Genomic DNA, 13,624 nt, shown 5'->3' with positions numbered 1-13,624 from the left:
GCTGGGTATATACCCAAAGGATTATAAATCATTCTACCGTAAAGACACATGCACACATATGTTTACTGCAGCACTGTTCACAATAGCAAAGACTTGGAATCAACCCAAATGCCCATCAATGATAGACTGGATAAAGAAAATGTGGCATGTACACACCATAGAATACTATGCAGCCATAAAAAAGGATGTGTTCATGTCCTTTGCAGGGACACGGATGAAGCTGGAAACCATCATTCTCAGCAAACTAACACAGGAACAGAAAACCAAACACTGCGTGTTCTCACTTATAGGTGGGAATTGAACAACGAGAATGCATGGACACAGGGAGGGGAACATCACACACTGGGGCCTGTTGAGGGGAAGAGGGTTAAGGAAGATAGCATTAGGAGAAATACCTAATGTAGATGACGGGTTGATGGGTGCGGCAAACCACCATGGTTAGTGTATACCTACATAACAAACTTGCATGTTCTGCACATGTATCCCAGAACTTAAAGTATAATGGGGGAAAAAAAAAGTTCAAAATGTCCTAGCTAAGAAAGTTGATGGCATGAGTTGGTATTCTGATATGATCAAAAGCAGCACAAATATGGGGTACTACAAAAAACAACTTTAAAAGGAGCCATCAATTGCATATATTGACCATTCCATCAGCAAAATCTACACTAATACTGAGACATTACATTAGTCATATTTCAATTTATTTAAAGTCTTTCTAGTAAACCTTTATGTTTTATAATAAAGACATTTTATTATAACTTGCTAAGATATTTTTAAATGATGATACTCTAAACTATCCACCTTGTAAGGACACTTACTAATATTATGTGGTATGTGGGTCATTGAGTATGTTAAGGATGCAAAATCCAGTCAAAATTCCGAAGACTGGAAACTTTGCTCAGATTCCTTGTTCAGGCATAGCACACAAAATAAACTCTTGTAGGTGAGCTAAATAACCAATATTAAAACCTGCACCATATGACAACATTCTTAATCATACTAATTTGTGATGTATAAGTTTTCTAACAATTGCTTTCTATGCCAATTACTTTGTATAATATTGTTTTACAAAAATTAGGAAGAACCCTATGGTACTGGATTTGAACTGGAGATAGCATTATAAGTCATCATTTAAGTATACATTTCCTAGCTTTATCCACTGTAAAGGCCTAGAAGGAATAACATCCAAGTTGCAATGAGCACATCTAGTGCTCAGGTCTTAGCTGCTAAATACCATTTCACACTGAACAGAACCAGAGTTCCCTGGAGAAGTGGCTGATTCCAGGTCTGAAATAGGAACATACAAAGTAAATAAGGGAAGTGTTGTGCGAAGAGAGCGACTGTTTCTGAGACTAATAAAGACATATGAAAAACAGTAAGAAAATGTTTGAAAGACTGCATACTGGCCAAATCTGGGTAATCTGAGGACTGGAAATAATAAATACAGCAATAGATTATAACACATTAAATATAAAAAAGAATAGACATGGTAATGTATTATAACACTGAATAGAAAAGGAATCCATGAGTCCTTAACGATACCCAAAGTGAAGCAGAATGAAAAAGTGCAAGCAGAGTGAGGGAAGTTCTTTTCTCTCAGAAGAATTCAAGCTGTAAATATAGACGGAATAGCAGAATTCATTCAAAAATCATCATTTTCTAAGCCCCAAAGCAATAATTCAGGCAAAGATCACCAATGAACAGTAAAACCACTGAATGACAGGGTGTTGAGAAATATATATTCACAAGATCTCAAAGAATCATTCCATGGATTACTCATCACAAAAGAGAAATGATACCTTTCTGGTGGAGACATCTGGCAGACTCCATCTGAATCTAGTGAGCAAATTTAGCATCACCAAAAATAGAAAGGACATACAATGCAATGGTAATTTGTGCCAAGCCAAAGAATCATATACTCACGTGCATAATGTTAAAAAGGACACTTAAAAGGTTGGCAGGAGGTAAGTCCGGTGTGGTAAACAAGACCAGATCAAGAATTATGATTATCCCCAATCTACAGGTGAAGAAACTAAAGTTCAGAGAGGTAACTTGGTCAAACTCATGTATCTAGTGATTGGCAAAGCTGGAATTTGAACAAAGTGAGTCGATTCTGAAACTCAGATTCTTTGGACTGCAGGAGCCTGGCAATCCCAGCCATCACTGGGTTTAAGGCCCAGGTCCAGCCATAGGGAAATGGCTCCCTTAAGCCCTAGCCAGCGACTTTAGGGGCCAGCCCTGCAGCTCACCTGCCCTAGCCTCAGTCCGTCCTTTGCTAGCCTACTTGTCTCTGGATTAGTCCTCTCCTGGGAGTCAAACTAACCTGCCTCCCCACCAAAGTTGGGCAACATCACTGTTACAGAAAAGATGGCTGGAAGCCTTTGGCTATACTATAGAGTTAAGAAAATTGGCTCAATTATCACACAGATGGACATCTGCAAAGTTAATAAAAGACAGGCCTGTAGAACAACCAAAATTAAATTATTATCATTTCATTGTTCTAGTCCATTTAAATGAATGAAATTGAACATGTGACGTACCCATGAAATGCTTGCCCATGTTCCATTATCAGGGCTTCAAATGAAAATCAGTCCTTATTTTAATACACTTACACCCAGACTTCTGTCATTATACAGCCAAAAACCTATTCCGTTATCTCCAACTAATATGTCTGTCTTGGTCCTGTCAGACTGTTGTAACAAAACACCTTAGATTGGGTAATCTAAGAACAACAGAAACTTATTTTTCACAGTTCTGAAGGCTGGAAGTCCAAGATCAAAGCACCAGTAGACTCAGCGTCTGGTGAAGGCCCCTTCTTCATGGATGAGCCCTTCTGCGTGTCCGCACATGGCTGAAGGGGAAAGCAGGTCTTTGGGGCCTCTTATCAGAGCACTAATTAATCCCATTCTCAGGGTGAAGCCCTCATGGCCTGACCACCTCCCAAAGGCCCCACATTCTAATACCATCTATCTTGGTGATGATGTTCAACACATGAATCCAGGGCTAAGGGAGGACAAATATTCAGACCACAGAAATGGCCAAAACCAAACACCTGATTTTCTTCCTAAAACTGATCCTCCATTCTTCCATCAAGGCTGAAACCCTGAAGCCATCATTGGCATCTTTCTCTCCTACCTTACAGCTAATACATCAGGAAATCCTGTTGGCCGTACCCTGAACAAGTATGCACAATCCTTTCATTTCTTATCCAGTCTACTGCATCCACCAGCCCTTGCCTGGGTTGGCCATTGGCCTCCTAACTTGTCTCCCTGTGTCTGCCCTTTTTCTCCTACAGTCAGTTCTCAACACAGTAGTCACAGTGATCTTAGGAAGTCAGATCAGGTCACTTCTCTCCTTAAAATGAACCAGGTGCCGCGGTTTTACCTGTAATCCCAGCACCTCTGGTGGCTGAGGTGAGAGGATCACCTGAGTCCAGCAGTTCCAGACCATGCTGGGCAACATAGCAAGACCCCTTCTCTATAAAAAATTTTTAAAAATTAGCTGGGTGTGGTGGCACACACCTATAGTCCCAGCTACTTGGGAGGCTGAGGTGGGAGGACTGCTTGAGCCCAGGAGGTCGAGGCTGCAAGGAGCCATGATTGCACCACTGCTGTCAGCCTGGGCAACACAGTGAGACCCTGTCTCAAAAAAATATGTAAGTGAATAAATAAACAAACTCTTCAGTTGCTTTCTGTCTTACTCAGAGAGCAGACAAAATCCTTCACGGGGTCCTGAATATCCTAGGAGAACTTTGCTCTCCTCCTCTACTGACATGGCCTCCTTGCAGTGCCTCCAAATATGCCAGCCATATTCTGAGGCCGAATTCTTGCAATTGCTCTTTCTTCCTTCTGCTTGAAACTTGTTACCAGCTGTCTGTCTGGCTCACCTGCTCTAAATTTTTGCTCAAATTTTACCTTCTTGGTGCAGCCTTCCCTGCCCATGTTAATTAAAATAGTAACTGCCCTTCACTGCTTTTTCTCCATAACGCTTATCAGCAATCTGACACACCACATATTTTCCTGATTTATTTCTGTCTTATCCCTCCTCTCCTTTAATGCAGGTATCCTGGAGGAAAGTGATTTTATTTTAATCTGTTCCTTCACTGCTGTATTCCCAATTCCTAAAAAAGTTCTTGGCACATAGTAGACACCTGTTATCTGTTACATAAATAAATACATGATAAACCCACACATACAGACCATGGATTAAGAAAATTATCCTGTGGATTAAGTTTTTTCATACTCACTTTCTTCTAATATAGAGTACTAAAAGCCAAATCAGGTTTTAATGGAGAACTAGTCACAAAGTTATCTCAATTCTCAAATCGTATGTAGAAAAGTAAGCCGATGAGTCTTTGGCTGTATTCGCACCCAAGCATTTTCCTATGTAAAACTCAGGTTTTGGTCACAAAAATGGTTTCTCCCTTTAGGCTAACTGGGTTGATTGTTAAAGTGACATACGTATGATATTAAATGTGACCAATAAATAGAAGGAAATACTCCCTCAAATATGTCCACACGTAGCACACAAACAAAGACTTATATGCATTTTACAGGACAGAAAAAAAACAAACCCACTTTAGAAACGGGATGACTACATGTTCCAGTTAATTCTTTTCCAGACAGCTTAATAGCTATGGACAAGATCTCCGCAACATCAAACTGTCACAGACAGGAGAAAAGCTGGATGATACTAGGTTTACTCAGTTTTTGTGTGTCCTTCATAGGCCCTTAAGTCCCACTTAAATATAACGGAATGTAAATAGAAAGTAACAGAAGAAAGACTGTGAGGCTGGTAAAATGGAAAAGAAAAGAAATGGCAATCTGAGGTCAGCTGTGTGTGAACCACATGTAAGACTGAGGTTGAACTTGTCTCCCTGTGAACAAAACACTTACGGCAACAAGAGCTCCACTAGCACAGGTCACACTTTGGTCTCTGCTCACCTGAGGCACTCAATGCCACGAGGCAAGACAACAAACCACTCACAACTCTCATTTTAAGAGAGTCTTTTTCCATTTGCTTTCCTGTTGAGGAAAAAACCCCAAACCTGTCCGTTTGCCGATTAGGTTTTACAATACCAACATACATCTTAGCAGTTACTTAAGTATATCTGAGAATGGTGGAATTTATCATTACAAAGTTTGGAAGTATACTTTACTAATAGTATTTAATTTCTATTCTTCTTATTAACAGATCTTAGAGAGAGAGAGGGAGCACCAACAATATCAAGGAGATCTTAAAACAGAATGTTTAAGAGTTACATGCAACACATAAGCAATTTTTTCAAAAGAGAAGAAAGGAAACGCATTTTAGCAAAACTATCTTTAAAATTTTATAAACTTAAAACACTTGTACAGAAGTTGTTCCATATCATGAAAAATGGAAGTTCATACCTTCCTTTGTAATCAGGGTACAAATGGTGTGGCCCCTACTGTGTGACCCTGGGCAATGGACTTATCCTAAGGTTCAGATCTGTAAAATGGTGATAATAATAGTATCAATCTTATAAGGAGTTTCATGAAGACTAATAAGGATAATGCACATCAAATTCTTAACATGCCATCTGGAACATGGCAATTAATAAACGGTTCCTTGGATTCTTCTATTAAACTCATACAATAGGTAGAATCACAAACTAATTTTCAAAGAAAAAAATCCATTACTCTTATACATTTTCAAATAAATTAGGAAAATTTAAAACTAATAGCTCTGCACTGGGACCTAGAGGGCCCGCTCTTGCCAGCCGCTGGGAGGCTGGCTATGGACCTGCCTTCTGTAAGATGAGGGGATGGGGTCAGGACTTCTGGCTCCTCGTACACATCCAGTTTTCTCTATGGAATGCTCTCTTTTCTCTTTTCTATCCTATGCAGACTGCCTCTCCGGTCCTTCAGAAGAGGAGAGAAGCAGTCCTACTGTTAGTACTTCCAGATCAGCCTTAACTCTAAGTTAGACATTCTCGTATACTCTAATCTATCTCCCACTGGTAATTTCAGAGTTGCCATAAGACAGCTGTGAAGGAATTGTAAAGGAAATAATCCTAATGAATTGTATGCCAACTCCTCCACTACTGTGACTGCCAGCATTTCTGGCAAACAGTAAATGCTTTGCTGAAAACAAAAGCATACTGAAACAAGCAAACAAGAAGCAGCAGACACAAAACGTAAGCCTTCCCCTTTACAAGGCAAACAAATCTTTATGCACAGTCCTTGCTCAATTCAACTCACTCCCTTGCAATAGCGATGACTCTTTCTCTGTTGCATAAATGCAGAGTGCCTGCATAGTTTTCTCTTCTTCAGTACTACCCTTTCCGAAGCTTCCTTCTGGCAAATTTCAGTTTTAGTTTTCATTTTCTCACCAGTCTCTCTTCTGACTTCTTGGAGTAATGAAAAGTCAGAGGAACCTCTAGAGTCACTGTTTCCATCACTTAACCCATGTCAATTAGGAAAATATAAGGTATGCCTCAGTTACATTTTAGTATTATAAAACTTCTTAGAGAGGCTCGGGGTCTTTAAACAGTGTTAATAGATTACCTGGTAACAGTAAGAACTTCATGAATATTTTTGTTATCATATGAGCAAGCAAGTACCCTTCTCACCATATAATGTTGCCATACCAGTTAACCGTCAACTGCTGCGTCACAGGCAGGAGCAGGAGTACGTCTCTGGCCAACAGAACAGAGCTGGTGAGCGGGCCTCCACGGCCTCCTCCACAGCCTTCCTCCCCGGTTTGGCATCAGTTACACAGACTTGCCTAGGAACGCAGTCTTGCACACATCCTTAGATTACTTTCTTTCTACCTGGAGGCAAAGGTGACACACTGATGGGGTCTCCCATTGCCCAACTCTCAGGCCTAGGATTGGCCAACTGCCCTCCCAACAGATTCCAACTGCTCAAGGCTGAGTGCAAGCTGTTCCCTCCGGCGCCACTGACATCACAGTCCGACCCGGGAATCCTCACCACACCGCACCTCACACACCCCTCCCCAGCCAAAGGCTTTCATCTCTGTCAAATCAACACTTCCCACCCCAAATGAGAATCTGACACATTATAATCACCTTCACTCCTCCACCGAGGATCCCACGAACCACAGAAGACTCCCTCGTTTTTCAGGGCTGCATGCTGGGGACACACTGCCAAAACAGGCTGCAGCCCTTCCAAGACGCTCACCACCCGGGAGAGGGAGCGTGGCCGGCCAGGGCAGGGCTCTGAAGGACGATTGTCCAGGAAAATGGAGTGAATGAGTTCTCTGTAAAGTCAGGTTTGAAGCTCAGAGTCCAACTGAACCCAATGAGAAAGTAGGTTGTCTTTTGAGAACGCTTGCTTCTTTCTGTTCGAGAAACCAAATTGTGTGTGTGTGGCTGTGCACGCATATGCACACAGGCACGTCAATGTTCTGATGTGTCCTTCCATGTGCAGGCTGGCATATATTTCTTCACTGTTGCACAGCCAAGCCTCTTCCTCGCTCACTTTCACCCCAGCAGCATCCAGCCATCTTTTCCGGCATTAACTCCCTCACTTGATGTTTCTCTCTGCTTCTCACTGAGCTTTCGCACCGGCAGACTTACATCTGCAGCTGTCCTCAGCAGCCTTTCACTCCCACAGTATGTGCTGTACGATGGCCTTAAGACTGCTTTATCAAGGACACAAGGTAATTGCCCTCAGCAGAACCTGAAGGACCTGCTAAACTCCTTTTAACTACTCTGACATGATTGCATCAAGTAAAGTCAGACAGTGGTATTTTCAAAAATTGCTCCTGCTCTCTTCCCTCCATTCCTGACTCACAAATAAGCACCGAATTCTTTAAACATATCTGATGTTGGAAGCAAGAGCAGCTAAGTCCAGTGCTCAAGGTTTAAATATGTTATATGGTTTGGCTATGTTCCCACCCAAATCTCAACTTGAATTGTATCTCCCAGAATTCCCAAGTGTTGTGGGTGGGACCCAGGGGGAGACAATTGAATCATGGGAGCTGGTCTTTCCCAGACTGGTCTTTCCCATGCTACTCTCATGACAGAGAATAAGTCTCATGAAATCTGATGGGTTTTTCAGGGGTTTCCACTTTTGCTGCTTCTTCAGTTTTTCTTTTGCTACTACCATGTAAGAAGTGTCTTTCACCTCCTGCCATGATTCTGAGGCCTCCCCAGCCACACGGAACTGAAAGTCCAATTCAACCTCTTTTTCTTCCCAGTCTCGGGTATGCCTTTATCAGCAGTGTGAAAATGGACTAATATAATATGATTAAAGTATTTTTTCTTTAGCTACCCAAATATAACATTTTTACAGTTTTATATTACACATAATTTGCTAACATTTATTGAGTGCCTGCTGTGTACTACACAGTATTTTATGTGACTTAGTGGCATTGTAATACGAAATACTTATACCAGCCCTATGAGGTAGATAAATGAAAGAATTGGTAGACTCCCATACTTTTAAGATCCAATTGCCCTGTCCTTTAAATTCCTTTCACAAGAGTAATTATTTTCAAGATTTCCTAGTCTTTAGATGCCACAGCCCCCTAAAGTTTTCATGTTAAGAACCTACTAACAGATAACTACTTAGTGTTTCTCAAAATTTACATAGATTAGTCAGGGAGGTTCTCTTCTGCTTTCTGAAATTTTCATTTATTTGCTCTTAGGTACATTAAAGAATCATTAGGGTCCCCCATGCCTACCCAATTAATTAATTATAGTTTATAATTATGTAGCCTCCTCTCAAAGCCCCTAAAAATAGAGTCCCAGAACAGAAGAGCCTCATCTACCACTGCAATATCTCATCCCACCCTGTCCTGTTGGCAACAATTATTGTTCTATGCTAGATGACAGAAAGCCATGGGAAAAATCCTTTTTGTAACCAATATATTTAAAACAGACACTAAGATCAGGATCTACCAAGCAAAAGAGGTTAGTAAGTTTGTCCTTGGGTCAGAGTCTTTTCCTTCAGCCCTTTTCTCCCCAGTCCCACAGTCCATTTCTCTTTTCACTAGCCCCCCAGCCTCAGCATTCTCCGTGGGCTTGGACACTGACAGCAGAAAGTGGGGCCATAAATCAATCAAGTAAGGCATGCTGCAAACTCGGGCAGAGGTGGGCCTTGGCCCACCCCAATCTTTCTCATGCCTCTTTCTCAACCAAGCGTCCTAGGAGGCAGCTACCAGCCCATGCGAGTGGGCTCTGGGGAATAATCCACACGTCTCCTTTCAGTCTCTCCCAGGGGAACTTCGATTCCAGAGAAAGAAATGTAGCAACAGAGTGCCCTTCCACATGTACAATTTCAGTCACTGTAGAAACTGAGTGGGAACAGCATTTTTGGGCAGGAAGCTAAGTTTCAGGGCCCAGCATGTGGACAGGCCCCTTCCAAGGTCCTGGGAATGACCTCCGCGATGAGTTCACATTATCACGTTTTTGGGAAATTTGAAAACGTAAGGTACTTCTCTATTCTTTTCCATAAGTAGGGCACCCATATGATAAAAAGATCAAGCCCCACAAAAATCCGGCGGTCCTAAACCATATCTTGTACAGGTGTGAGGCTCAGGAGGGTCCCTCATGTTTACCTACTTGATGGGTTTATAAGCAGACAGCCTCCTCTCAAAGTCCCTAAAAACAAACAGTCCTATCACTGAAGAGCCTCATCTACCACCGCAACATTTCATCCCATTCTGTCCTGTTGGCAATAATTATTAGTCTATGCTAGACAGACTATATAAAATCTAACCTAGTTTGTATTACATTTTCTTCATGTAACATCAGAAGTTCTTTTCCCCACAATATGAAAGCAAAATTAGGTTAAATTTTAGAAGAGGGAAAATAAGAAGTAAAAATATGTTTTATTTTAAAACAACAGGAAAAGTAGTTACTAATGATGCACATCCTTTTCAAATATATCTGGAACCAACTTTGACAAGCTATGGGCATCTTTTAGAAACTATATTGTCCAAAGACTCTGCATCAGTAAGTGTAGAATAGGGGCCATAAAGCCCCTCCATACGATTCTGCCATCCAGCCATGTTGAGGAACCCCTGCAGGAGACGTCTGCAGTTCTATCCCCTAGCAACTCTTTAAAAACTCACTGATGCTTTATCATATTTTAGCATTGTCCTTTAGCGACATAAAGTCAAGGCCCCTGTAACACACGTTAGTAAGCAGGAAAGAGTGAAAACATAGCATCAGAGAAATAACATTTAACAGCAAAAAATGACACTTCTGGCCGGGCGCGGTGGCTCAAGCCTGTAATCCCAGCACTTTGGGAGGCCGAGACGGGCGGATCACAAGGTCAGGAGATCGAGACCATCCTGGCTAACCCGGTGAAACCCCGTCTCTACTAAAAAATACAAAAAACTAGCCGGGCGAGGGGGCGGGCGCCTGTAGTCCCAGCTACTTGGGAGGCTGAGGCAGGAGAACGGCGTAAACCCGGGAGGCGGAGCTTGCAGTGAGCTGAAAGGCAGGACGAGGCGAGGACTCCGTCTCAAAAAAAAAAAAAAAAAAAAAAAAAAAAAAAAAAAAAAAAAAAAAAAAAAAAAAAAAAAAAAAAAAAAAAAAACAAAATGCACTTTAACTATTTTGTAGTTGAAAGGCAATGTAGTTGAAGACATAGGAAACAGCCATAATAAAAGGCTTCTGAGTAATAGAGGAAAGTCTTCCAGAAAGCATTTGGTTCTTAAGGTATATTGTTATTTCCTGAGGTACCCTTTAAGTCTCTCCTAAGTGGCTCAGATGAAAGGCCCCGCCGAGAATCTAGGAGAGGGCAGTGTCCCAGTGAGGCCTCTGGGATGGGCCCATGCTCTGTGTCCCGTGCACAGAGCGACTTCACCGTAGTCATAGGCACGATGATCCCTAATGGCATTGAAAACGGAGAGAAAGGGGGCAAGTTCAATGACGCACGTGTTATTTCTGAAGTTGGTATTTTTTACAACAACAAAAAATCGGCACTAACTTAAATATTTATCCACTAGGGAATGGATGAATAAAAGGTAGTATATGTAACAACTGAATACTCGCCCTCAATCTGCTGAAACAGGAACGAAAACCACGGGACTGATCATCCAAACTGGAGCTATTTCCACTTGTTTAACCCAATGCTTACAAATCATGCTCTTTCTAGGACACATAGAAAGTGTAACAATCAGACACACACATAAAGAAAATATTCACCAAGAAAAATATATAACAAAGAAATAGGGAGGTCTTCCTCTGCCACCAAGTCTAAAACTTAGGTTCTATCCTAGCACCCATTTCTTCTCATTTGTAATCTTTATCAGCAAATGTATTTTATCAGTAAACTCTTAACAGCACATTTGTTTATGACTATTCATTTAATTGTCTTCATGGGTCTGCAGTAAAGCACTGGGAGGTTAGGGATCATTGTATCCCCAAGGATAATACAGCACCTGGCAAACAGCAGACCCCCCACCCTGCCATAAATACTTTCAATAAGTGAATCATTGACCCTAGTTTCAAGCACCATCCACATTTTGATACCTTACAAATACTCAGCTCCAGTTCATCCTCCTGGTCCAGCTGAGTAGCTGACATCAGTCCCTTCTGGTCCAGCTGACTAGCTGACATGCCCACATAAGTGTCCACACGCTACCTGAGAAGACTCCACTTACTCTCAAAAAAAAAAAAAAGGTGTTACTATACTGTAAAAAGCTTGCAGAGACAGCTACACAAGAGCGTCCTGGATAACATTACTTGTAAAAATAGATATAAAGAAATAACTAGAAACCTCCTACATGGAATGGATACAACTTACCCTTTTACACTAAGGTGTAAAGCAGATCTCTTAGGTGCTTCAGTGGAAAGCTGGAGGGCTGCTTGCGCTATGTTACTAAACACAAAAGGAAGCTGCTAAGGGTACCGTTCTGTTTAAGATGATCATTACACACACATGTGGTTTTCAATGTAGAGGAAAACAATTAACAGGGTCTTATGTGGGTGGTGGAATTTCTTGGCTTACTTTGAAGATTTTCCACATTGTTTGAGTTTTTAAAGTGAATAATTCCTACACAGAAAGCTGGACGGTTAGAAAACAAAACAATAAACTTTCCCTATTCTCAAACTGTATTACAAACAACTCTCCAGTCACCAAATTAGAAGTGTGGTAACTCTCCTGAACCCCCTTCTTTGCCTCATTCATTACATTTCACCACGGGAATATGTCTTATCAAATTTTATTGCTTCATTTTGCTCATCCCTGTTCTCTTTCCATCTCCTCTGCCTGAATTTAAGCCTTCATCATCTCTCTCTACAGCAGTCCACAAGCTGGCTTCCTTTCTTTCATCCGTGACTCCTGCCAATCCTTGACATTGTTTCCATGCTTCTGGAACCCATATTAAAAAACAAAACAGGCCGGGCGCGGTGGCTCACACCTGTAATCCCAGCACTTTGGGAGGCCAAGGCGGGCAGATCACAAGGTCAGGAGATCGAGACCATCCTGGCAAACACGGTGAAACCCCGTCTCTATTAAAAATACAAAAAATTAGCCAGGCGAGGTGGCGGGCGCCTGTAGTCCCAGCTACTCGGGAGGCTGAGGCAGGAGAATGGCGTGAGCCTGGGAGGCAGAGCTTGCAGTGAGCTGAGATCGCGCCACTGCACTCCAGCCTGGGCGACTGAGCGAGACTCCATCTCAAAAAACAAACAAACAAACAAAGCCACACAGCTCGGAATGAGCCCTTCCACTCATTCTGAATGGCCTGTGCAGTCGCGTTCAAGCGGCTGGGGTTGCCTGTGGCACCTGCACAGCACATCTCCCACCATTTCTCCCACAGTGCTCCACATTGTTCTAAAAATGAAGTTTCCTGTAGTTCCCAATGTTTCACAGTTTGTTCATGCTATTTCTCTTATCCTGGAATGTATTGCCCTTGTCTTCCAGTCAGAGTAGAATTACTTCTGTTTAAGAACTCAAGTCAAACACCACCTCCTCCTCCACATAACTTTTCTGCTCCTTTTCCCTCAAGCAAGTCTCTGGCTCCTTCCTTTGTGCTCTCGGTGAATCTTACACTGAGGCAACATGGAAACCACACACAAACTGTCATTTGTGGCAGGCTGTTGAGTGCCTAGGGCTTCAAATGCTTTGGCACATGCAGTGCTACTACTGTTTTGAGGTAGGTGGCCGTCGACATCTTATAGAAGTTAGAAATGTCCCCATTTTTGGAATAGAAGACAGAAAGGTTGGAGAGTGGGGAGAGAGACACTTGTCCAAGACCACATAATGAAAGAGACAGGTTTTGATTCTAAATCTTTCTAGCACCCACTGTGCTGTACAACCTTTATTAATGTGTCATTGTACTCACTTGCTTGAATTTCTCTTTCTCCCTATAATATCCTTATTTTCTCATGGACAGGGATTATTTCTGATTCATCTTTTGATCCTCAGACCTAGTACAGAGCTGGGCACACAGCAGGTGCATGGGGATGTGTGTTGAGTAATGCAGCCAAGGGAGCTGGGGAGAGTGCAGTCATTAGGAGTCACCCAGTCTGACCTTGAGCAAATTATTAACATTGCGAACAAGCAAAAAAAAAAAAAACATAAATAAAGCACCAGCCACACAGTCTGGGGCACAGTAAGTTCTCAAAAATACTACCAACAATTACAGTAACACTGAGGAAAGAGAATCTCATTAGAGGGGC

General features: G+C 42.0%; 1 protein-coding gene across 5 annotated transcripts in view; it reads right to left on the bottom strand.

Moving 5' to 3' along the window:
• The window catches only part of PDE10A (phosphodiesterase 10A), a 702,663-nt gene that overhangs the window by 282,718 nt on the left and 406,321 nt on the right, over positions 1 to 13,624 (bottom strand). The window contains exon 1 of one of the 5 annotated variants that reach the window (XM_017869550.1): positions 7,055 to 7,659. The exons of 2 other annotated variants lie outside the window; for them this stretch is intronic. Coding sequence is in view for 1 of the 3 variants with exons in the window: in XM_017869549.1 (XP_017725038.1) it covers positions 6,596 to 6,611 (16 nt within the window). In the remaining 2 variants the exon portion in view is untranslated. Of the gene's footprint in view, positions 1 to 6,595; positions 6,861 to 7,054; positions 7,660 to 13,624 lie in introns of those variants that run through there. 2 more of the 5 variants (XM_017869549.1, XM_017869551.1) reach the window with 2 other exon arrangements.

This window comes from Rhinopithecus bieti, unplaced genomic scaffold, assembly GCF_001698545.2.
Source record: "Rhinopithecus bieti isolate Rb0 unplaced genomic scaffold, ASM169854v2 scaffold_3948, whole genome shotgun sequence".
Taxonomy (NCBI): Eukaryota; Metazoa; Chordata; class Mammalia; order Primates; family Cercopithecidae; genus Rhinopithecus; species Rhinopithecus bieti.
The sequence above is the reverse complement of the archived record's forward strand: the minus strand, read 5'-3'. Positions and strand labels throughout refer to the sequence as shown.